This window comes from Phyllostomus discolor, chromosome X (genome assembly GCF_004126475.2).
Source record: "Phyllostomus discolor isolate MPI-MPIP mPhyDis1 chromosome X, mPhyDis1.pri.v3, whole genome shotgun sequence".
Classification (NCBI taxonomy): Eukaryota; Metazoa; Chordata; class Mammalia; order Chiroptera; family Phyllostomidae; genus Phyllostomus; species Phyllostomus discolor.
In genome coordinates, this window is record NC_050198.1 from 94,496,371 (window position 1) to 94,520,806 (window position 24,436).

At 47.3% G+C, this 24,436-nt stretch overlaps 2 protein-coding genes across 4 annotated transcripts in view; one reads left to right on the forward strand and one right to left on the reverse strand.

Moving 5' to 3' along the window:
- Nucleotides 1-24,436, reverse strand: part of NHSL2 (NHS like 2) — a 234,318-nt gene that overhangs the window by 15,733 nt on the left and 194,149 nt on the right. Inside the window, exons 3-5 of the mRNA XM_036016384.1 lie at nucleotides 5,208-5,363; nucleotides 2,284-2,411; nucleotides 1,781-1,976 (exon numbers count right to left, since the gene is read on the reverse strand). Coding sequence (XP_035872277.1) covers nucleotides 1,781-1,976; nucleotides 2,284-2,411; nucleotides 5,208-5,363 — 480 coding nt within the window. The remainder of the gene's footprint in view (nucleotides 1-1,780; nucleotides 1,977-2,283; nucleotides 2,412-5,207; nucleotides 5,364-24,436) is intronic.
- RTL5 (retrotransposon Gag like 5) lies at nucleotides 5,370-10,189 on the forward strand. 3 transcript variants are annotated; one of them, XM_028522742.2, is made up of 2 exons: nucleotides 5,370-9,169; nucleotides 9,612-10,189. In XM_028522742.2, exon 1 carries the CDS (start codon nucleotides 5,879-5,881, stop codon nucleotides 7,559-7,561), a length of 1,683 nt encoding a protein of 560 aa, XP_028378543.1. In that variant the 5' UTR covers nucleotides 5,370-5,878; the 3' UTR covers nucleotides 7,562-9,169; nucleotides 9,612-10,189. The 3 variants fall into 3 exon arrangements, with proteins under 3 accessions (XP_028378543.1, XP_035872279.1, XP_035872278.1); XM_036016386.1 differs by having other exon boundaries at nucleotides 5,652-8,730; XM_036016385.1 differs by lacking the exon at nucleotides 9,612-10,189 and adding an exon at nucleotides 9,257-9,339 and having other exon boundaries at nucleotides 5,652-9,169.

Consider the following 24,436-nt stretch of genomic DNA (forward strand, 5'->3'; position numbering starts at 1 on the left):
TACGGTATAGTGGAAATGGGCCTGAGGCAGAGAGAAGGGATGATGGCAGTAGCGATGAGCATGAATAGCATCCAGGCAGGTGGCCCTTCTTCCACATCCCTCCCAACATGACCCCAGATACCCAGAGCCCCAAGACATACATGCTGGCTTTCATAGGCCACACCCAGGGTCACCTGTGAGTATTAGGTGGCTGAGACCCATGGTTTTCAATCCTGGCTACATGTGGAAATAAACCAGGCAGCTTCTGAAACTTCAATACCTGGATCCCAGCCCAGAACATTTAACTCTTTGGGAGGAAGGCCCAGGTAGAAGCTATTTCTCAAATTCCCCAGGTGGTGGATTATTAAGATGTACAGCTTGAGGCGGGAACCACTACTATAGATAGACAGGTTGAGACTAGAGGTCGCTTGATTGTAATCTTTTCGTAAAGAAAGCCTTTATGTGCGCCAGAGGACAGTGTCTCCAAGAGAAGCTGCTTCACTTCCCCCCACCATCCAGGAAGCTGCCTGACAGTCTGTCCTCCAGCCATGTTTGATGATATTTTGGTGGTGACTGAGATCTATTTCTCCTAAAGCACTGGGTCAGTCTTTGTTCCTGTGGCATTGCTGGGCCAGCGGCAGGGTGAGATGGGGGGGTGAGGTCTACTGCTCCCCTCACCATCTCTCATTCAACAGTTGTTTAACCAAACCCTCCTCTCTCAGCTTCACAGCAAGGGACTCTGTGGACAAAATTCAGGGCCAGCCTTATTGCAGGTAGGATAGAAGTTTAGAAACAAAGTGTCCACTGTCACTTTGTGAGTCTCTCCTCTCAGCTCTTACTCCTTTTTATACATCTTCTTAGGCTGTGAGCTCTATTTCTTGCCTCTGATTTCCTGAGAGGACGCCAGTGGTGCTGGATGACCCTTTATCCAGGGAACGTGACCACATGTGGCCAGAGCTGTCCTTCTCTTCATCAACTCTTCCCAGCATATCACAGGCCAATGTGGCTCACAGGGTGCCTCTGGTCCCTTTGGGTCATGAAGTCTTTATTTCACCAGATCGCTGGCCCTATCCCCTTCTGAAATAACCAACCTTCCTCCTCTTTCACTTACAGCCAATGGAATGTGGAGCACAAATTAATAATGTGTGTGGTATAAGTGTCCTATATCACCAAAGTCATATCCAACTGAGCTACACACATCATGTTTCCCACTCTCAAGTTAGTACTGGGCCCCTCTTTGGTGTTTTTGGCCTTGGCCTCTTTCTGTTACTTCCCTTATTAAATACTTGCCATACCAGTTGAGGAGGCCCACCTCACCCGAAGATCAAGTATCAACTTAAAGTGCCATAGGCCTATGGCCCATGCCCTGGGTATGAGCATTCCTTTTACCACAAGCATTCTGAACCGCACACTTTCCCTTACAGCCCTAACCAGACATGGCTTCTGGCATAAGAAGTTTTCTTTCCCCAACCCAAATGTAACTCAAACACTTCAAATTTCCATAGATGCTGCAAAGAGCATACAAGTTCATAGTTTCAGAGTTTTCTGTTAAGATCAATTTGTTTGCTATCAAATGGTCTCAGTTAATGTGGTAGTGCCAATAGAGGGTGAAGAAAGAGCAGCCAGAGCCCCCTCTTCTGCATGCCTCTGTTCCCTGGCGAGAGCTATAGCCTTGACAGTGCAGGGTGAGCCAGTAGCAAAGAAAGTCTCGCTCCCTCCCCCAGCACCCAGTGCATTTGGAGAGGATGGTCTGTAGTTGGCATGGAAGGAAGCAAACAGAAGTGGTGCTAAGCAACTCTACCAGAGATGTTGATGGGCACAATGTCAGAGTGCGTGGAGCAAGGCTGAAGCCACCGCTTCTCCTCTAGGATGGGCAGAGGGAAGGGGCTATTCCAGGCAACTTGCTTGTCGGCCGTAGTAGACAGGCTCAGGGAGGCCTCAGGGGCCCTCACACCCTGGGTGGTAGTCTCATCCTCGTTCAGCTGCTGTTTTGTAGGCTGTTGGGAAAGAAGGTGATGGAAAGGGTGTGCTCCTGACTGGAGATGAGCCATGCCCGCAGGATGGCTTGTCTAAACAGGGTGGTTGGAGGCTTTGTCTGGGAGGCAGGAAAACATGGATAGGCTGCCAGGCCAGACACCTGCTGTGCAAGGCCCATATCAGCCAGGCCTCAGGGCAGCTCTGCTCATGAGCAGAGGGGAGCAGCGGCTTCCGGTGGATAATGGTAGCAGCTCAAGTCCCCCTGTTGATGGGTGCAGGGTGAGCTCTGCATGCTGGCTGTCCCAGGCAGGGAACGAGGCAACTCACCATCAACACAAACTCCAGACGCCTGGCAGACTGGGGCCTTGGGCTAGGGGTGGGCTCTGGGGCCTCATCAGCAGAGCGGAAGGTCTGCCCCAGCAGTCTGGCCTCCGAGTACTGTTCCTCATATTCTTCTGAAAAACAGCACAGTGGATACACACTCTAGGGGGCCGTGGCCTAGTGCTGGGCCAGGAAGGGTCCATGAGCCAGGGCTCCTGCTCTAGCTGCCAGGCCTGATTTGCATGGTTTCTTTAAGATATTTCCTGGCATCTGAGCCTCTGGATTTGGAAATGGGAAAAATGCCTACTCCCTGGGGCTGTGAGAGCCAAGGAGAAAAGAGAATCGAAAAATTTGAGTTGTGCTGGTCCTGGAACTAAGCCTTTGCCTCAGTGGTCCCCACTGTGCTCAACTTGGAGAAGAGGCTCAGGACACAGACACCTTTTGCTACTTTATGTTGTAAGGTCCTCTCTTTGAAGCCCTGCAGCTTTTCAGGTTTTCTGCAGCCCTACGTGGGAAGTGACCTGTGTGAAGCATGGAGAGACTTGTATTGGGAAGTCCAATGTGCAGTGCTCCCTTGGATGTCAAGAACTCTTGCTTGAGACTCCAAGGGCCTGGCTTCCTGCACCTTAGTCCCACTACAGGTGGTGACAGGTCCAGGGGAGGGAAGTCGGAGGAAGTGGCAGAGGAGGAAGAAGTTCAGGGGCATTGTCAAGGAGTAAGAAAGATGCATGAGATTTGAACTGGTTTCATTTAAGTGATGAGTTCAAAGGAACTGAGGGAATCCGATGAAATGAAGGAAGTGGGAGTCAAGAATCAACAGGCAGGGGAGTCAGAAGTAGCCTCAAAGGTTGTCTGGTCCAACACTTCATTCTGGGCACAGACTTTCTCCTCAGCAGCCCTTCAGTGTGCCTCTTCAGACTCCGAACACACCGGCAGAGAAGGGGAGGCAGCTTTCCTCCCAAGGCCACTGATTCCATCCAAGGATAGTTGAGGCTGTCAGGTGTCAGGAAAGTTCTTCCTTATCTTGAGGCGAAATCTACCTCCCTCTAAGTTTCCTCCCATTAGTCCTAATCCTGCCTGTGCTGACAACACAGAACACACTGATTCTCTTACTGCACAGTAGTTCCTCTCTTATCTGAACACAAAGCTCATGGTGTCCCTTGGAATCTTGCTGCTCTAAGGTCACCACTGCCTTGGCAAGGAGATGGGGGTTATGGCTGTAGTCCAGCTGAGTGGCTATCTGCCATTTTCTATTCTCTATCAGTGTTAATCCTCATTGGCATGAATAAATGAGAGCTGATGTCTTTTCACATTTAATTTAATGTTCACTTAAGATGTGTCTGCTGAGCACCTCTTGGGGATCCAGCCCCGTGCCAGGTGCTTCTGGAAACCTAAGAGGCATGGTTCTTTACATTGACAAGCTCAGGCTGGTTAGGTGGACAAAGTATATATCCAAGGCTAATAGACAAATGAGTAAATGAATGAATAGATGAAAGAAAGAGCAGTTCAGAACTATGCAAGTCCTCTTGAACTGGATGGTACATAGTGCCTTATATGAGTGCTTATGCAGGGAATGGTGCAAAATACAGAACTTGTGTTAAAGGTTTTCTTGGATGAGGCAAGAATTGAACTTAAAAGAAAGTGTAAGGATCAGAATGGGGTAAAGGAAGGGCTTCTAGGCTTGGAAAAGAGGTCAGAATGGAACGAGGAGGCTTGGAGGGGGTATAGAGCTTGTGACTTAGCATTGAGGTTTTATGTATAAGATTTTATTGAGATATAACTTACCTATGGTAAAGTGCATGAATCTTAACTGTATAGTTCAGTGAATTCTGACATATGCATTCCCTCTTGTAACCTCCACCCAGGTATTGACAGCACGCCAGTAGTCTGTCTCATAGGTCTGAGCTTTAATACCATGTATGGTGGATAAATCCCTCTGGTCAATGTGTATGGTTTTCCTATTGGAAAGTCTTATCAGGGATCATCTTGTTTTTTTTCTCTTTTTTTTTCTTTTGTATTAGCTTTAGTATTGTGCTTTAGCTCAGCCCATGTTCCAAAAGACATGTACTGGGAGTTGATGTTACATCTCATCAGGGTGTCTCCAGCAGCAAGATACTCTTACTAAGCAATTTACTTCCACTCTATTTTTAATTCTAACAGAACTGTGCCATGTGGGGAATTCCCATTTTAAAGATGACTAATTAACTTGAAGCTCAGAGAGGGTGTTGTATCTGCATAATGTCACACAGCTAGGTAGGTGTATGAGTCGAATTAGATTCTAGTTCTGTGTGCTTTCCAAGTCTGGGTTTTCCTCCTCTGCCTGTGGGTGCAGTGTGACTGCTCAGGCACTGTGACTGGGCTGTTTCTCTGGGTGGGGAGGACCCAGCTTTGCTGCACTGTGACCTCAACAACACAGGGTTGGAAATCGGGGATGAACTGAGTGCAGTAGCTACCCAGGAGACACGTGGACAATGTTAATGCAAGAGTAGAGTGAGTGAAGCCCAGAGGAGAAAATCTGCAGGTGCCTTTTTTGGCTGAGTGACAGCATTCCAAAGGCATGCATGGGTGATGTGGCAAGAGAAAGTCTGGAAGGCTTGTGGGCCACACTGTAGGAGTCTCTCTCATCCAGCTGTCTTTGGAAAGGATTTGACCCATTGCCCTGTTTCAGTTTCTGTCTTCCCCCCCCCACCATGGAGTATGGAACTAAAAAAAAGGGGGGGAGGGGGGTGGTAAACACCATAAAAATAAGACCTTTTGGAATTGTGAGTCGAGAAGGCAAAAGATGGAAAATGTGTGCTTTGTTTTTCAACGGGTTTTACAGTGTTCTCTCTTTTTCTCTCGCTGGTCCCTGTTCTCTCTTCTGTGCCTCCCTCCAGCCGCTGCACATCTGGCCTGTGGGGTCAGGCCGCAGCCCCGCTCCCTCTCGGTACCTTGCAACAGGCTCTGGAGATTAAGCTGCGCCTCGCGAAGCAGCTCCTCTACACTCGGGGGCCTGCCTGAGGAGAGGAACACGTTCACTGGCTGTCGCCATGACGACCTCGAGTGGGCAGTCGCTGTCGCATTTTCCCGACCCGAGTTAGCTGCAGCTAGGGAAGGAGAGAGTCAGTGAGAGGCTCAGCCGAAGGGTGGGCGCGGCGGCCACTGGGCGCCGGCGGTTCCCGAAGTCCCGCCCCTGCTGGGGTGGGGAGGCGGGGCGAGGCTGTGCTTAAAAGGCGGGGATCCCGCAGCCGCAACATTTTTCCTCGAGAGATCCTGCAGCAGTCTGCTCCATCCCGGCCTGCCTGGGGGCTGCTGTCTTGCCACCCGCGACTTCCGCTCAGCGCCTCTCGGCTCCCGCCGCCGTCCGCCCTCTCCGATCCCCGGACGAGGTAACGCGCCCCGGGCCCAGCCTCGGGGCTCAGCCTCCGGGCCTTGTGCCCGGAGCTCCCGCCCTCCCTCCTCGCCCCGGTGGGTGTGGCTCGGCCTACCCTGCGCTCGCCGAGGCACTTCGCTCCCCTCTGGGGCCCCACCGCATTTCGGCCTCCTTTCTTGGCCCCTAGCTCGGCACCCCCACCCGGATCCCCTACCCTGCCTGCGAACCCAGGGCCCCAGGCGAGTCCAGATGTCCGAGGCATCAGGAAATCTCAATAGCCTTCGCATGGCGAACGTGGCCCTGCGCGAGGAATTAAATGCCCTTCGCGGGGAGAATGCCAATTTGGGCCTTCAGCTAGGAAGAGCCCTGGCGGAGGTGAATTCCTTGCGGGGCAATGTCTCTAGCTACATCCGCTGGCCAGTGCCCGTCCTTGCGGAGGAGAACTTTGAGTTCCCGCTCAACGACATAGACTCCTTGCCCGAGGGTGAAATGCCCTTCACGCGCTGGCCTCCCCCACGCACGGAGCCTGAGTGCGCCCCGGAGGAGCTGTTGATCAGTGGGACCCAGGACTGCGGCACCTCTGATAGCCAGGTCGACCCTGCCCCGCAGCCCAGCCCGCCCCCGCCGGCACTGCCCCAGCCCGCCTCCAAGGAGCTGCCCGCGCAGCCTCCTGTGCCACCTCTGGAGCGGCCTGAGCTAGAACCCTTTTCAGGCGACCCGGTCTACCTGCCTGAATTCCTGATGCGGTTAGAGACCTTCATAGCCGACCATGAGGATCATTTCCCCGGGGGTGCCGAGCGGGTGGCTTTTCTGATCTCCTTTTTCACTGGTGACGCCAAGGACTGGGCCGTCTCAGTCACCCAGGAAGGAAGCCCCCTGCATGCCAACTTCCCGCGCTTCCTGGATGAAATCCGTAAGAAATTCTGTGGCCCCATCCCCCCAAGTGTGGCAAAAAAGGCCATCCGCAAGCTCAAGCAGGGAGACTGTACCCTCGGCAGCTATGCAGATGCTTTTCAGTTCCTGGCCCAATTCTTGTCTTGGGATGACTGTCGCCTTCAAAACCAGTTCCTCAAAGGCCTGTCAGAATTCTTCCGCAAGGAGCTCTTATGGTCAACTGAAATGGCCGACCTGGATGAGCTGATTCTCGAATGTGTGGAGATAGAAAGGAAAGTGCGTGTCCCCAAGCCAATCCCGCTCCCTGGGGTTCGCAATATCTTCTTCCCTTTTGCTGCAGACCCTAATGTCGAGGGCAGTGGAGAAGAAGAGCGCTACAGTGAGGATGAAGATGCAGAGGTGCGCAGGCGCAGGCTTCACGAAAAGGACCAGCGGAGGCGTGCGAGAGCTATTCAGCAAGAGATGAGGGAGCAGGAGGAGGAGAAGAGGAAGAAGGAGGAAGAGATGAGGAAGAAGGAGGAAGAGATGAAACAGAAACGGGAGGAGGAGGATGACGACGACGAGGACGAGATCGTGGTGGTGGATGTTGTGGACGAGGAAGAGGAGGAGATGAGGAAGAAGAATGAGGATGAGAATAGGGATGAGGATAAGGGCCAGGAACCAGGGCAGGAGCCAGAGCAGGAGCCAGAACAGGAGGAAGAGACCGAGGATGAAGCCCAGGATGACGACCTAGATGAGCTGATGGAGGTAGAGCCGACTTATGCCAACGCTTCATCCCAGACTACTGGCTACTATCATGAAAATTTCCTAGATACATCGCCTCCCATAATACAGCCCAGCAGACGGAGGAACCAGAATCGAGTCCCGCTGCTGGAGGGCCTTCCAGGTACCAATTCGCCTTTCTACAGTTCACCACCCCTGATTCGCCGAGCAGGTCGTTTGGGGCAGCGCCATACTCGAAGACGGCCCCCAGTGCTATTCCGCCTCACTCCAAGACAGGCGGGGCACCGGGCTTCACGTGGCCGAATTCGCGTGTGAGTGCCGGGGTGAGATGGCCACCCGGAACACACCCTTCTACTGCGTTCCCTGCCCCTGCTATTGCTGCCACACCTGCCCCATTTGCTGACCAGTACTTAAGGGAGTTCCAGACCTGAAGAACCTAAAGAAGACCTGTAGAACTCCAGACCATCTTGCAGCCCTGACCAGGGAGTGACACGTGCCCAACCAAAGCCACCTGGGAAAGAAGGGGTCAGCGATAGCTGTCCTCTTGACTGGGCACTCTGCTCAGTCCTGCCACAAGCTAGCAAGCAGGTTTCTGGGCTTATTCCTATAAATGAACTGGTCACCCCCTCGTATTTCCCTTCTAGTTGTTCCTAACCCTGTGTCCTATGCTTTTATCCACTCTGACTGGCTCACCAGGACTTCACCCAATGCCTCACTGCTCTGCCCCAATGAGCAAAAGGACAGGCTACACTGAACTCCTAATGCCACTGGGGCTACTGATTATTAGACATAATGGACGGAGAGCAGGATGCTATCAAGAAATGTGCCTAGAAGCCTACACTTGCTTCAGCTTCCAGCAGAAGGGCCCTAAAGATGACCCTACATCTAGCCCAGTAAGGGTGGGCAAAGCCACATGTCAAAGGGACAGCTTGACTGAGGTTTGTCCTTGATTGACTGAGCGAGCTAGTTCCACCCTCACACAGACTACTACAACAGGGCCCTTGAATCAGCTTGCCAAATCTGGGGCCCTTTCTTACCGCACTGCCCTCCTGGGCATCCCCGCTGGACAGAACCTAGTGTTACCGTTTCCCTTGATGTTGCCTGGAAGATGGGGGAGGAGGAAGAGGAAGAGGACCAAAAAGAAGCAGCAGCAACTCAGTTTGACATTGTGAGCAGTGACTGTTTCCTTAGGGACAGTGGTCTCCCTGGGCTGGGTCTTGGACAGCAGCACCCAGCCAAAGGTCTTTGCAGGAGACTTGCCATGCTTGGGGGTTCACAGAGGCCTAACTGACCTTTCTTCCCTGGACCAACAAAGAGAGAAAGGGCCCAAGCCCTGCTCTTTAACTTCAATTTAAAGAGTTCCTTAGTTGTCAGAAGGGAGAGGAAGTTTCTCTCTGCAGAGACTGCAGCCTCGCAGCCGAAGCATCCTCACGTCTCTCCCACGGGTGGGAAGCCATGGCCTGATGCTGGGCTTCAATGAAACGGTAAGGCTTGACAGGGTGACAGCCTCCTAGTAACTGACTCCTGGGACCTCTGGGTACAAACCTCAGGACCCTTATAACGAGTCCTGCTGCTTGCCATGGGTCCAGAAAGCACTGCTTGTGCAGTAAAAAGGACATACTATGTCACTGGCCACAAAATGCCAGCCAAACCCACTGCTGGCCTGAACTGCCCTTGACACTGAGCCGCCTGCACAGTGCCTGGCAGCTGGGCAAGTGCAGCCAAGGTGTCTGTGGCCAGAGGGAAGGAGACATAGTAAATTAAGCCTGTGTTCTTCACCGGAGTCCGATAGATAACCTCAGCCCAGCCTTAGGGTTTTGAGCCTCCTGGAAGCAAGAGGAAGGAGCTGGAGGAAGAGGAGTGACAAAGAAACCCAGTTCGTCTGCTGGCTGGTTGCTGGTGAGATCTATTCATCAGCGGGAGGTAAGAAGCCCTTTTGTTTATCATACATTTCTCAGCTGGGGATCAGTGGAGGTGGGTTCCTATAACCTGTTGCTACCTTTTCAAAAGGCATCCCCCTCCTCCAAAGAGAAAAGTGATGCCTAATCATTACAGAAAACTTGGATAACAGAGAGAACTATAAGCACAAAAAACACCCAAACATTCAGAAACCCAGCACACAGAGGCAAGTATTATTAACACTTAGCTGCCTTTCTTTCTAGTGCATCTTGTCAAAGCTGAGATCATCTTGCAAGCTCTTGATCAGCAGGATTTAAAATGGCTGCCATCCATGCAATCAGGCGTACTGAATAATTGAAGTATTCTCTTAATTCTTTGGAGATTTCAGTTGCCTGGTTTCCCCGCCCTCATCCCCACCAGTGCAGGAGTGAACAACATTGTAAAGAAAATTTTGTCTGTTTTTCAGCTATTTTTCCAGGAGAGAGTGCCAGAAGGGGAGGTGCTGTTCTTCGAGGCTGTGAACCCTGTTTGCTGATGGTCAACATACTGGCCCTGCTGCCATGTTCCTGCTGGAGAAGTGCAAAGGACAGGTGCCTTGCACCCCCATTTCCAGGGACCCCTTAGCACAGGCCCTGCCTGTTTCCGTGGTGCTTCCACCCTGAGATCTTGTAGCCTCAGCCGGGGAAAGGGTGGGTGAGCAGTGAGCTGGCTCCTGGCCCTCTGGTGGCAGGGGGGCCTGGGCTTCCCTTTGACCCTTTTTCCCTGCTTTCCCAGATCTTCAATATTTGTTGTGATGTAACAGCTACAAGAGCTGTAAGAGGAACTATGGGTTTTGGGCACTTTCTTGGGCTGAAAGAGGGATGGCGGGTGGGGGGATGCATGCAGGGGTATGAAGGCAGCCCAAGGATTCCCAAAGACTCGGGAGGAAACCCGCTGGAAATAAATGTGTTACTGTTATTGTGTTATTGTTGCGTTACTGTGATGTGAAGATAAATTCTGTATGCTAAAGCTTTCTCCTCAATAAAAATATAAAGGGTGTGTAAAGACCGTGTCTGTCTGGGTTACTGAGCAAGCATAGATGGATATAACCAGTAGGCATCAGGCACTTTACCTGAAGCAATGCTAGCCTGAAGGTGTGCAATCCTCAGATGAGGAAACTAAGGCCCACTGAGGCCCAAAGGACCTACCTAGAGTCCTATTCATTTGTGTCAGAAGGAAGCGGAGGGACTAGGCATCTTAAAAATAGCATTAGTTCTCTGCTTGCTGGGATATAAAGGCATAAATGTCCCAGCCATACCATCTTATGACAGTGAGGCGCCCCTCCCAGCCCCCAAAACACACACTTACTTTGAAGGGAGGGAGGGAAGCCAGGCTGGGTGAGGCAGGAGGGCCCTTCCACTTTTTGACGCTAGGTGGTGCTATGTGACACCAGTAAGCTAGCTGGTGGAGATTTTTTTACCAGCCTCACAGCAGTTGCTGCAGAGACTCAACAAGATTTCACTGCCCTCATAGCACGTGGGGCAGCAGACACTGAATCCCATTCTGGGGTTTGCTGAAGTTTCCCAGCCATGAATTGGACATTTTTTTTTTCCTGGTACAGTGGGTGGGAACGTTTATTGAGCCCCCTACTGGTACAAGTGCTGAGCCATGCACTGGACATCCATTATCTCAGTTCATTTACCTTCATCTTACCTATGAGGTAGGAAACAGGCTTAAAGAGAAGTCACCGGCCCAAGGTTCACAGCTGCTAAGTGGCTCTTTCTCAGCCCCGCAGCTGTCTAGGAGTTGGCTCCTCTCTGCCTCCACTCATAGGCCCTACTATCTTCCAGGTCTGCCCTGTCATGCTCACTATCCTCTAAGCTTATAGAACTGCGGTGACAGACAAAGACGGGTTTCAGAGGCACATTGGCTTTGACCCTTTAAGGGGAAGGAAGGAAGGAAGGAAGGAAGGAAGGAAGGAAGGAAGGAAGGAAGGAAGAGGGAGGGAAGAGAAGGAGGGAGGAAGGAAGGAAATAAGGAGGGGAAGGAGGGAAGCAACCAGTGCATTTCTGACCATGTGCCAGGCACTTTTACCAATGTCATTTCATTCTCACAGCAACTCAGGCAGGTAATGTCTCCTTTTAGACCTAAGGGGTCTGCATCTCAGAGATATTAGGCTCCCTAGGGGACCCAGGTCTGTGTGACTCCCAAACTCAAAGTCCCTCAACTGTAATCTACCATGATGTTGCCCAGCAAAGCCCCTGCTGAGCTCAAGCCTCAACCTGACTGGAGTCTGGGTCTTTGCCTAAGAAAACAGGTGTGCATCAGATGCCCTATCCCTGGAGGCTCCAGAGAAAGGCAGGCAGTGGTAGTGCAGAGTTTGTGGCAATGAGTTTGCAGGAGAGTGTGGTGGACTTTCCCTTCTCGGGAGGGATAGAACTGTGGGGGCCATGAACTGCATCCATGAGCACTGGGACTCCCCATTCTGTTTCAGGGGGTCAGATAAGGCCTCCAGCATCCTTGGAGTTTCTCCTGCCCATTGCTGGTAGGGGTAGGTAAATCCAGGTTTTGTCTTGGCCCATCAGAGCAGGTGAGGGAAACTAAGACCAGTAGGGTGAGCCTTGCCCAACCCTGCAGCCGGAAGCCCCATGAGTATAGGGAACAGGGTCCTGGATTCCAGTCCGGCCCTGCCACTGACTCCATTTGGGACTTGCGTGAGTCTGCATTCCTACTCAGGCCATAGTCACCATAGGGTCCCTTGGGCCTAGCACACTGCTGGGTACACAGTCGGATCTCAAGCCTAGTTTGGTACATAAACGAAGAAGTGAATAAATAAGTGGGCTGCTGGATGGAGACCTAGATGCTGCATGCTAGGGGCATCTGCAGGTGGCATGAAGCCTGGAGGACTAGAAGCTCTTCTCCAAAATGGAATCGGAAGTCCCCAGATCTCCCTCACCTGGAAGGATGTGCGGAAATGACCTTTACTAGGTGCACGTGTGAGATCTTGCAGTCAGGTTCAGAAAACCAACTGGCAGGAGCCTAAGTGAGGGAGATGTGGCTTAGAAGAAACTTGTGAAAAAAACTCTAAGAACTTGAGTTGATGAGTCTCAGTATGAGTCAGCAGACTGGATGCCAGAAATGCTAATGCCTTCCTGGGCTGCTGCTTCAGAGTGAGGAGAGTCTAAGTGATGGGCATGCCCCTCCCGGGGTCCTGGCCAAACAATGGAAGGTGATCAGATTGCACCTCACAGAAACTCTTTTGCATGCCAGGACTAAGGAAATATTAAAAGAAAGGGAGAGGGTGGAAAGAGTGGGGGCAGTGGGAGAGTGACAAGGATGGTGAGGGTCATAAAAATCCTGTTCCCAAGTGATGGAGGAAGGCAGGGAAAATCTTGCTGAACCCACTGTTCCCCTCATTCATTCTGTGTTCTGCGAGGAAACTGGCAGCTCAAGGTCACTTGCTTCATTTGCAGAATTCTACTGTGAACTCCAGCAGTTTGACATTCAGAACTCTTGAACCGGCACCCTCCACTCAGACCCACACTACCAGAGTGAGAATCTCCAGAAATTTCTAGTTCTAAAAAGCACCCTAGGCCAGTTTAATGCCCTGCCCAGCCAAGTGCAGAAAAGAGTCTCAGGGACTAATTAACCCAGTGATGGCCAGTTTGGTTCTGAGCCTTTCCACAGAGCTCGCCAGAGCAGGTAACTGGCCTGGAGATCCTGCACTAAGCACATAGTAAGTGATCAAAAACTATTTGCACAGCCCTGGCTGGTGTGGCTCAGTGGATTGAGTGCCGGCCTGTGAACCAAAGGATCGCTGGTTCGATTCCCAGTCAGGGCAGATGCCTGGGTTGCAGTCCAGGTCCCCAGTGGGGGACATGTGAGAGGCAACCACACGTGGATGTTTCTCTCCCTCTCTTTCTCCCTCCCTTCCTCTCTCTCTAAAAGTAAAATAAATAAAATCTTTAAAAACTTTTTGTGCAAGGATTCCACCATGTCCCATGGTCTGGTGTGAGCTTGCCCCTGCTGGAGCAGACTCCTACTCAGACTGCACCCCCTGAGAGTGAGGTGACATAAGATGGGTACAGAAGTCTGACCCTGAGAAACCAAGTTCATAGGTGCCTAAACCTTGCTCCTGACCATCAGAACTAACTTATGTGGGGCCCTTGCCCCACCCAGCAAAAAAGACAGGCATAACCAAGGCAAGAGATTACCCCAAAATTGCAGGGGTCTCCACCTCCCACTAGCACTTCCTGTATCTTTCCCAGACTAGGAAAGCTCTGCAGGCCACTTCTCCGCAGGAATTCAACAGACTCAGAAACACAAAGCCCAGAGTTCTTAGTTGCCCTGGTAACAACGGGACCTACTTGGAAAAAAAAAACAGTTTCTGAAAGCCTTAAGGGCGTGGATATTTCCTTTGACAGAAGGCAGGCTCTGACCTGCTCCTCAAGTCCCCTCTCCCATTCCTGCCTGCCACACAAAGGGGTAGATCTGGGGCCCCTCATCTCTGTGACTCTCCTGGGGGTGGGTGAGGATGACAGAAAAGAGGACCCTGGCTTTTGATTCTGCTCTTGCTGTGGGCTGTTAATATGAGGAAGAGGCTAAAGTGGAAAGCGTTAGCCTCTGGATTCATGGTGATTGTCCTCTGATCTGAGGGAGCTTTGCCTCACAGGACCCATACACAACCAAACCCGATGAGGGCAAGTGCCCCCAGCAACTACAGTTCTAACAGTTCCTCACCACATAGGAGACATAAACCAGAGTTTCCAGAGGTTCCAAACTTCTCTCCCCAAGGCCAGCCCCTCCTCACCTCTCACCTAAACTACTGAAGTAGCCTACCTGTAGTCTAAACAGCCTTTAGTCTCTACCCCTTCTAATCAATCCACCTTCTGCATGCTTGTGGGGGGCATGGTCCTTTGAGCACACACATCTGGCTGATCCTTTTGCTCTTATGCAAAGACCCTTCTGGGGCTCTCCATCCTGTGCAGGAAGACTTGTGGACCTGACACTGGCGGTCTTCACTGTCTGCTCATACACTCTGTGTGCCCTCTCCTCTCCCCTCACCATCTTTCTTCCCTCTTCCATTCAGTCCAAACCTCAGACATTCTGAATTACTTCCTCCTCTCTTTACATACCAGGGCCCTTGCATACCCCATTCCCTCTGTCTTAAAAATTCACAAGCACTCCTGGACTCTGTCCAACTGGCAATCTCCTCAGCTCATAGACCACTTCCTCCAGGACGCAGCCTTTACTCACCAGACAAGCTCTTGCCATCTGAGTACCTACTCACTCCCCCAACCCCATTGCTCTGTGAGGCTCCAGTTGCACCTGGGACCAGGGGCTGGTTCATGACTCCAAATGAGTTTGTTGCTGCAAAGCTGCTGTTCAGTGTGAGAACATGCACTCATCCCATTCGGAGGAGGTCGCGGGGCTCTGCATTGGCAGTGGCCTTTTGGAGAAGCACTGACTTCCTAAGATCTGGCTGAGGGCTAATGGTACGCAAATAGATCTGGGAGCACCGCTCCCCATCCCCATCAAGTTGGAGATGTGGACAGTAGGAACAAGTCAGGAAAAGAAAGCAAGAGCTTGCAGAGCTGGTCGTTCATTCCCAGCTGAGCACCCTGTTGATGGCTTCTGCCTCTTTGTGGGGGTCATAACTCCCTCTCAGTGTGTGGTGGAGAGTGACCCCCACTGGGCTTCAGAGTCACACAGACCTGGCTTTGAACTCTGGCTCTGGCACTACCTTGTTGTGTACCCTTGGGGTGGTCAATTTCCCTCTCTAAGTTCCAGTTTTCTTTTGCTAAAAGTGGAGACAACAATAGGATATATTACTGAGATAGTTGATATGAACCAAAGAGAAGAAGAGAAATAGCTAATACTTATTAGCCCTTACCATTTGTTAGGCAGTAAATGCTCTGCATTTATTAGCTCACTGAATCCCCACAACAAACTTATAAAGTAGGTAGTGTTATTATTCCCTATTTTGCACATTAAGAACTGACACAGAAAGTTTAACTTGCCCAGTGTCACAGCACTAATATGCAGGTGCTTTCGAGCTTGCCGATCAGATAGGAAAAGTTCTGTGTATCAGAAATGAGGCCAGTGGAGCAGCAGAGCGCCAAGATCCAGGGCAGGGGTCTTAATCTCTTTTAGGTCACAGATCCTTCTAGCAGTTTGGTGAAACCTCTATGCCCTTTCTCAGAATGTTTTCAGATGCATAAAATAAAATATATAGAATTACAAAAGAAACCAATCATATTGAAACAGTTATAAAATGTTTTAAAGAAATTGTTATCTCATTATAAGTCTATGGATTAGAAGTTTTGAAGTGATGGTGAGCATCAGTAACTTTTTTGAGATACAGCTATAATGTGATATGAAAATATTTGTGCTTTCTGTTGGGAATAAAGTCACAGATACTGTTAATACTATTAATGGCCTGCTGCCTACATTCCTAATTTGAGGAAATACTAAATGTCTGTTAGAGGTCAGTGGGAAAAGATCAAATAATTTTCCCAGCCAAGATCGCAGACCCCCTAAATTCTCTGCACACAGCCCTTGGAGGTCCATAGAGCTCAAGTTAAGGAGGTTTGCCCTCAGATGTCAGAGAAAAGACAATGGCTGCACTGTCAGCTGTGAGGAGAAGCTGGGGGAAGGGAGGCTGGCAGAAAGACAAGTGTGTGGTTTCTCTTTCAAGAACTGTTTACAAAAATCGTGAAGTCTGGCAGATCCTCTTCCTCTTGGTCCTGAGTCAGCAGCCCAGGGTGGGGCCAAGGCTGTCACACTTGGTTTGAATATCAAGCTCGCCACACACCATTCCCTTAAAGTTGATTCGTTGCCACTGCCTTACTAGTAAAATCTTGGTGGGTTTTGCTTTATGTTAAAATTTAGGTCTGCTTGCACTTACAGGTTTCTCATTAGTCTGGAAATAATCTTTAAGCAGACATTTTATTGTCTGTAAGACATTTTCTGAGCTAATGGATGCTTCTACCCTAGCACCCCAGCTAGGCTTAGGGCTCCCAGAGAGAAGGGGAAAGATTATCAACTGTGCCATGCACCCCAGGACACCAGTCAGAATTGGTACTTTTCCAAAATACCAAATGCTTTTTCCTGACTTCCTGGCTTTGCCACCTGTCAGCTGAGTCCCTGCCAGCCAAGGATAGCACAGTCCTGGGTGCCATGGCCAAGGAGACAAATGGTTGCAACAGCAGTAGGCCTCTGCTTTTCTAACTTGCCTCTGTTCCCATTCAATACTCCAAGAGAGCCCTGCTCATAAAGAATCAGGCCCCAGGTCTATTCATAATACCTTGTTTGGGGGTCCCTGCTGGCCAGGGTCCGTTGCCTTCTGCTATTCCTTAGGCCCCCTCATATTTACTCAGAGATGAGCAATAGTTGCCTGACAGCCATGCACTAAAAAGGCTACAGATTAATTTCCAAAGAGGGTGGGACTTTGATAGCCTTATGAACTATTGTCGCTGGCTAGTAAAGAGCTGGTTCAGAATGAATATACTTCAGTTAGTTGAGAGAACACAACAGTATGCTTTGAGAGTTCAGGCTGAGAGCTCCACATGCTGGAATGTGAAGACTTATTTTCTTGACTATAAGAGAAATATATGTATCCTTTAGATTGGTCAGGACTCCCAAACATAGGCCAAAGGAGACTGAGGACCAAATAAGAATTCGAAAGAACTATAGTTAGCTACATTGACTGAGAATAAAAGAGAGAAGACCCCAATTATTAAAATCAAAAATGAAAGAGGGCACATTACAATCATCCTTACAGAAATGAAAGGGTTATAAAAGGAATACTATGAACAATTATACAACAATAAATTATATAACTTAGATGAACTGTATAAATTCTTAGAAAGACAAACATTATTGCACATGACTGACGAAAAACTAGAAACTCCAAATGAACTTATAATAAATAGATTGAATTAGTAATCAAAACTACCCATGAAAAAAAGCCAAGACACAGATGGCTTCTTTGGTGAATTATACCAAACATTTAAAGAAGAATTAATATCAATTTTTAAAATGTCAATCCTTTTTTAAAGATTTTATTTATTTATTTTTAGAGAGGGGGGAAGGGAGGGAGAAAGAGAGGGAGAGAAACGTCAGTGTGTGGCTGCCTCCCACATGCTCCCCACTGGGGACCTGGCCAGCAACCCAGGCATATGCCGTGACTGGGAATCAAACCAGCAACCCTTGGGTTTTCAGGTCCATGCTCAATCCACTGAGCTACATCAGCCAGGGCTTAATGTCAATTTTTTACAAACTTTTTCAAACTATAGAAGGGAAAAGGGAGGGAGGATGGGGATAGGTAAGAGAGGGTAAAGGAAGGATAAATGGTGATGGACAGAGACTAGACTTGGGGTGGTGAACACACAGTACAGTGTACAGATGATGTATTGAGGAATCGTGCATCTGAAACCTATATAATTTTGTTGACCAGTGGCACCCCAATAAGTTCAATAAAGAGGCAAAAAAGCACAGAAGAGGAAGTAACACTTTCAACTCATTCTATGAGGTCAGTTTTATCCTGATATCAAAACTAAACAGAAACATCACAGGAAAATTACAGAATAATATCTCTTATAGATATGGACACAAAAAAATCTTCAGCAAAATACTCTCAAACTAAATCCAGCAACAGACAAAAAGGACCAACCATACACCATAACCAAGTATGAGGATTTATCCCAGGAATGCAAAGTTATTGTAACATTTGAAAATCAGTCAATGAAATACCGCATATAAATAGAATAAAAAAACCAAAAACATGATCATCTTAGTAGAAATGCAAAAAGAATTTGACAAAAATCCAATACCTTTCATGATAAAAAACACTCAGTAAGCTACAAATAAAAAGGAATTTCCTTAACCCAATGAAGGGCTTCTCTGAAAACACACACACACACACACACACACACACACTAACATCACAATGGTGAAACATTAGAAGCTTTCCCTCTAAGATCAGAAACAAGACAGAGTCCACTCTTGCTCTTTCTACTCAACATTGTACTGGATGTTCTAGGCAGAGCCATTTGATAAGAAAAAATAAAGAAAAGGCATTGGAAAGATTGCAAAAGAAAGAGTAAACTATATTTGCAGATGACATGATCTTATTGTATATAGAAATTCTAAGGAATCAATTAAAATATATTTAGAATTAATAAATGAGTTTGACAAGGTAGCAGGATATGAAATCAATATCAAAATTGTATTGCTATACACTTGCAATTAACAATCTCAAATAAAATTAAGAAAGCAATTCCACTTACAATACCATCAAAAGAATTAAACAGAATCAAACAAAAGTGGTTCAAGACTTGCAGTTCAAGACACTGAAAGTTACAAAACATGTTGAAAGAAATGAAAGATTGCAACAAATGGAGACATCTCATGTTCATGAATAAATATATCTAATATTGTCAAGATGGTAATATCCTCCAAAATACAATCCTTATCAGAAGCCCAGCTAGCTTCTTTGTAGAAATTGACAAGCTAATCCTAAAATTCATATGGAAATTCAAGGGGTTCAGAATGGCCAAAATAATCTTGATGAAGAACAAAGTTGGAGGGCTTCCTGGTTTCAAAATTTTATACAAAGCTACAGTAATCAAAAGAGTGTGCTGTTAGCATAAGGATAGACATATAGATCAATGAAACAGAACTGAGAGACCAGAAATAAAGTCATGCATCTGTGGCCAATTGATTCTTGACAAGAGTGCCAATTCTATTCACTGGGGAAAGAACAGTCATTTCAACAAGTGGTGCTGGGATGACTGAATTTACCACATGCAAAATACCAAAGTTGAAATTCATTCTCACATTCATACAAAATTAAACCCCAAACAGATCACAGATCAAAGACTTACACATCACAGATAAAACTTAGAAGGAATTATAGGTGTAAATCTTTGAGACCTTGGGTTAGAAAATGGCTTTTTAGATATGACACATTACCACAAGCAACAAAAGAAAAAATAGATAAGTTGGAATTCATCAAAATGAAAAAATTTTTGTTACAAGTAATGCTATTAAGAAACTGAAAAGATAGTGTACAGAATGGCAGAAAATATTTGCAAATCATATCTCTGATGAGAAACTTATATCCAGAATATATAAACATCTCCCACAAATTGAAAATAAAGGACAGATAGCTCCATACAACAAAGTCCATATAACTCTCACCTCACATGACTGTGGACAACTGACCAAAAGAGATGTGAAAATGCCCAAGTTTATTGAAAAAGTAGCTGCTTCTATGTGATTTCTTCCAAAATGCACGTAAAATCTTATAAATATATATTCAGTGCAATGTATTCTGAAGGTGATTTACACGAACGAATTAAGCTGTAAATTTAGTTCACCTTTATACCATATTTTGTAAAATCAGTACTTAAATACAAAATGATTTTTATAAATAAAGAAGTAAATATCATTGTAAAAAAAAGACGGATAACCCAATTCAAAAATGGGCAAAGGATCTGAATAGATATTTCGTCAAAGAAGATATGCAAATGGCCAAGGAGCACATGAAGAGATATTCAGCATCGTTAGTCATTAGGGAAATTCAAATAAAAACTACACTGAGACCACACTTCACACCTACTAGGATAGCTATACTCCAGAAGTCAGATAAATGTTGATGAGGATGTGGAGAAACTGGGACCCTCTCACATTGCTGGTGGGAATGTAACATGGCTCATCTAGTTTGGAAAATGTTAAATGTGGAGTTATCAGGAGACCCAGAACTTCCACTCCTAGGCATATACCCAAGAGAAATGAAAACACATGTCCACACAAAGACTATATTAATACTGATTTACAATCATAGTTGTATTTACAATAGCCAAAAATTACAAGCAACCCAAATGTGCATCAAATGGTGAATGGATAAATAAGTAAACCAAATGAGGTAAAGCCATACAATGGAATATTATCTGGCCATGAAATAAAGTGAAGTACTGATGCCTGCTACAACGTGAATGAACCTTGAAAACTTTGTTACATGTGAAAGAAGCCAGTCACTAAATAGCACATAGTGAATGATTCTATTTATAGGGCATGTCCAGAATAGGCAAATCCATAGATACAGAGTAGATTAGTGGTTGCCAGAGGCTGGGGGGGAGTAAGGGGAAATGGGGTATAGGGTTTCTTTCTAGGGTGTTGAAAATGTTCTAAAATTGTGGCTATGGCCACACAATGCTTTAGATATACAAAACCCCACAGAATTGTACACTTTAAGTGGGTTAATTGTATGGTATATGCAGACATTATGTCTTCATAAAGCTGTTATCAGAAAAAAAAAAGAGCCTCAATAACTCAGAAACATACCACAACATCATACTCCAACATCAAAACAACGGCCACAAAATGAGATCAAGGTAGCTATGTGATAAACTGCAGAAATTCTAGTGCATCTTAGTAGACTCCAAAGTGAACAATGTATCAACTGGTATGCTACCATGTAAAAGTCAAGTGGTTACTGAGGTGCAAAGAAATACTCTGCAGAGACAAGCACCATACTCAGACCTTAGTAAATTTTTACTGGAGTGTCTTTGTTCTCTGTACCACAGTTTAAGAGGAAAGTGGAGTTGAGGGTGACACATGTCATTGGAGTTTCAAGTTTACCACACACCCACCCCAATAATCTAACCTGGATCCTAATCTTGAAGTTGGCTATCTTGTCCCTATGATTGATTCTATAGCCCAATCAGAAGTCCCTTGGTACCTACAGATACATAAGTGGTGAGATGGCGCTGTAGATCCTGCCAGCTAGCTGTATTTACTCCTTTACAGGTGGAGGTCTAGTTGAAGCCCTCATCAAATATTCACAGTTCTCCACAGTAATCTGCCAGGTTTTACAGCTTCCATGACCATGCTGATTCTCAGCTGGAAACTTTCACCCTTCCTGAGGATGACTCCATTGCCCAGCCCTCACACCCACCTCCCAGGTGTCCTCACCCGGGCCAGCTATCTTCAATACTGTGATTGAGGCTCCCCAGATGGACCAGACTCGGGCTCACATCTCTTCCTTTCTAACCCTCAGAACACTTGTGTTTTACTCCCAAGTGACCTGATGAGCCCACAACTGCCTTTCTGTCCTGGAGTGGAGATGGGACCCATACGTGGCAGTTCTATACCTTATGTCTTCTTGAATAGTCTTTATTTCAACTCTGCCATTGGCCATCTGTGATCCAATCCATTTTTTGTCTGATTGAATTTATTCAATATTTTTATTCCAAAGATACATTCTATTTAACCACATCTCAAAAGTTTGCAACTAGAGAAAAAAATCACCCATAATTTTACCTTGTCCACAGGCATACATATTTTTACGTAAGTATAATCACAATAAAGACACACTTTTGTACCATATTTTTTTACTTATCAAATCATAGGAGATTTAGGATCCAGTGTTTTACTTACAACCACTGTTATGCTGAGGGAGCAGACAGAAGTCCTAGGCTCCATTATTTCCAAAGTAAACAGCTATTAACATCTACATATATAGCCCATAAGCATTTCACAAATTCAATATTCACAACAACCCCATGAGGCAGGTAGTCCTCCTCATATTTCTCCCCATTTGCAGATGAAGAAATAGTGACACATAGAGGTTAGATGGCTTGACCAAAGTCATGCAGCTAGTAACCCAGGCTGCCCACCACCGGAAATTGTACACATAACTCCTCCAGTAGGTCTCCAACTGTAGGGAGCATCAGAATTCCCTGGAGGGCCTACTAAAATGCACATGGCTGGACCCTAATCCCAGAGTTTCTCATCAAGTAGGTCTGTAGTAGAGTCCAAGATTCCAAATTTCTCACAAGTTCCCAAGGGACACTGAGGCTACTGGTGCAAGGATCACATTCGAACAGCACCACCTCATAAGGCACAGCATCCCAACAATAGTACACATGTCAGAGATACCTGGATTCCCAAAGCAGTCATTACAGTGGGCAGGAACGGGCCATTGCTTTCCACTTCTCCTTCCCTCCGCCCTCTGCACTGGCAGGGCACCCACTGAGGAGTGCCACATCACAAGGGAGTTGCCTGAAGAGAGGACTTATTCATGCCAGTATTGGACTCAATTAGCTAAATGCAATCCCATCCATTAAATGGATGGATAAATCAGTCCCTAGCTGTCAGGCAGCCCCTACCACTGCTGTCACTTGTTTGTGCCATTGTTTGCTTGGTGCCTGCAGCCAATCGATCTCACAGGTTAATAAGATTAACTCAAGAAGAACTCAGCAGAATGCCTGTAGCCTCCTATATCCCCCCAAATTGGGGAGGCTCAAGCTTGTCTTTGGTGCAAGAAATCTCTGCTCTCCTCCAAAGAGAGCAGCTTTCCAGGAGAGTAAGGGCCATGATGTGTTGCATCAGCTAAGTCCTATTTCACTTTGTGATTTGCAGGACTGAGACTGGCTCATCTGAAAACTGATTGGTGGGCGTGGGGAAACAGATTGGTTCAGCATTAATGAAGAGGAACAGATTTGTCCATTTCATCACAAAACAAATCACTTGAAAGTCTGAGCAGCTGTGTCATCAGGGAAGGAGGGTGGGACCTGGAGCTCAACAGAGCTGGCCCTGAGAATGTGCCTCATCACAACATAGCTGCTCTCTTGTGCTCGCTTTGGCAGCATATACACAACCTAGTTGTATCTCCTCTAGGAACCCATGTTGCCTCATTGATAAAATGGGGCCAACAGTACTTCCATCCTCTCTGTATTGCAAAATAATTAAAGGACACTAGGGAGCAAAGCCTGGAGCAATGTTTTGAATCCTGGGAAGCACTTAAACTAGAGGCTGGCCCAAGAGAAAAATCAGGAAATAATGAGGTATTCCTCTTTGAAAATCTCCCTAATATCTGCCCATGACCTTGCCCTTCATGGAGGTCACCTTCACTGGGCAGTCCCCTTATAGTGGACACTGTGATGTACCATCCAGATCCCACCTCAAGGACAAACAACTCACTCTACTACGTGTTGGCAGAACTGCCACAAAGCAGCATTGTGCCTGGTTTGGGGGTTGCCTTGTCCAATGTCACATCTCCTCTGGGTGGTGGCTGGACAAGTGGGAGGGACAGTCTCAGCACCAGAGCTGGCTCTGACAATCTGCTTCATCATTTACCTAGCTTGTGTCTCCTCTCTGAACCAAGGTTAAATTGACTGAAGCCTTTGTCGAGACTGCAGTGCTATTTGGTTTATCCCCTCTGCACAATTCTACTTCGTCACCCCTTTCCACAGTGGTTGATCCCCGGAGCATCCGAATAAACTTCCTGTGCACTAATCTCCATCTCAGAGTGCACTTTCTGGGGGAGTCAACTTCCCCAGCAGAAAGGGTGCTTTGTACTTTAAAAGGCACACTGACACAGTTACCGTGGGCTCCAGCAGTGATGGGTTGCTACCTTTCTGGATCCCTTTCCTTGCTAACGGCCTCTAGGCAATGTCCCTATTTTAAAAACAATTGTCAACTCTAATTTCCTTGTGTCTTCCTTTTTTTCGTATTACAAAAGCAAGACATGTTTATCACAGTGAAAAATCAGAATATACAAACAAAATGAAAGAGAAAAGTTATACACCACAGACAGGCAATGCTAATACCTTGGGTGTATATTTCTGGAAATTTTCCTATGCCGGCCAATGATGGGATCGTATTGTAAATATCTGTGGTTTGCTTAAAGTCTCACTGCCACAGTAAATATTTTCTGCCAGCCATGTTCAGCCACCCTGTGAGGATGGGGAAGTGAAGACCCACAAGCCTGTGGGCAGCTCCTAGTCCAGCCCCCTCACAAAATAGAGATGTAGAAATGGAGGCCCAGAAACAGGAAGGGGTTCTTCTCTAGCCCCACATTGAGTTAACATGATAGCAGCTCCTCCCCAGTCACCTGAAGTCATCCAGATGACCTCCTAACCTGGCCCTGAGCCTATCTTTCCAGATGTCTGAGTTGCCCAACCAGGTTCAAGCCAGAAGAGGAGCAGAAAATGGGCTTTGCACAAAATAAATGCAAGAAAAATGAGGACAGCATGTCTGTGCTTGTGTCTGGGTCCCGGAGCCACTTTGCAGCCTACAGAATCCAGCCTTGAATCAGGAGGCCGAGATTTTGCATTTGGTACTCAGCAGCATCAGCGAGCTTTGCACAAAACACCCCTCACTGCCACTATCATACCTTCTCTGGTTTGGTCATCTGCAGCCCTGCCTGCCATCTTTTCCCAGCACAATGGCCAGAAGAATAATTCTCAAAAGTCGGGGATGAGACAATGGATTCTTAGATATGACACCAAAAGCACAACAACA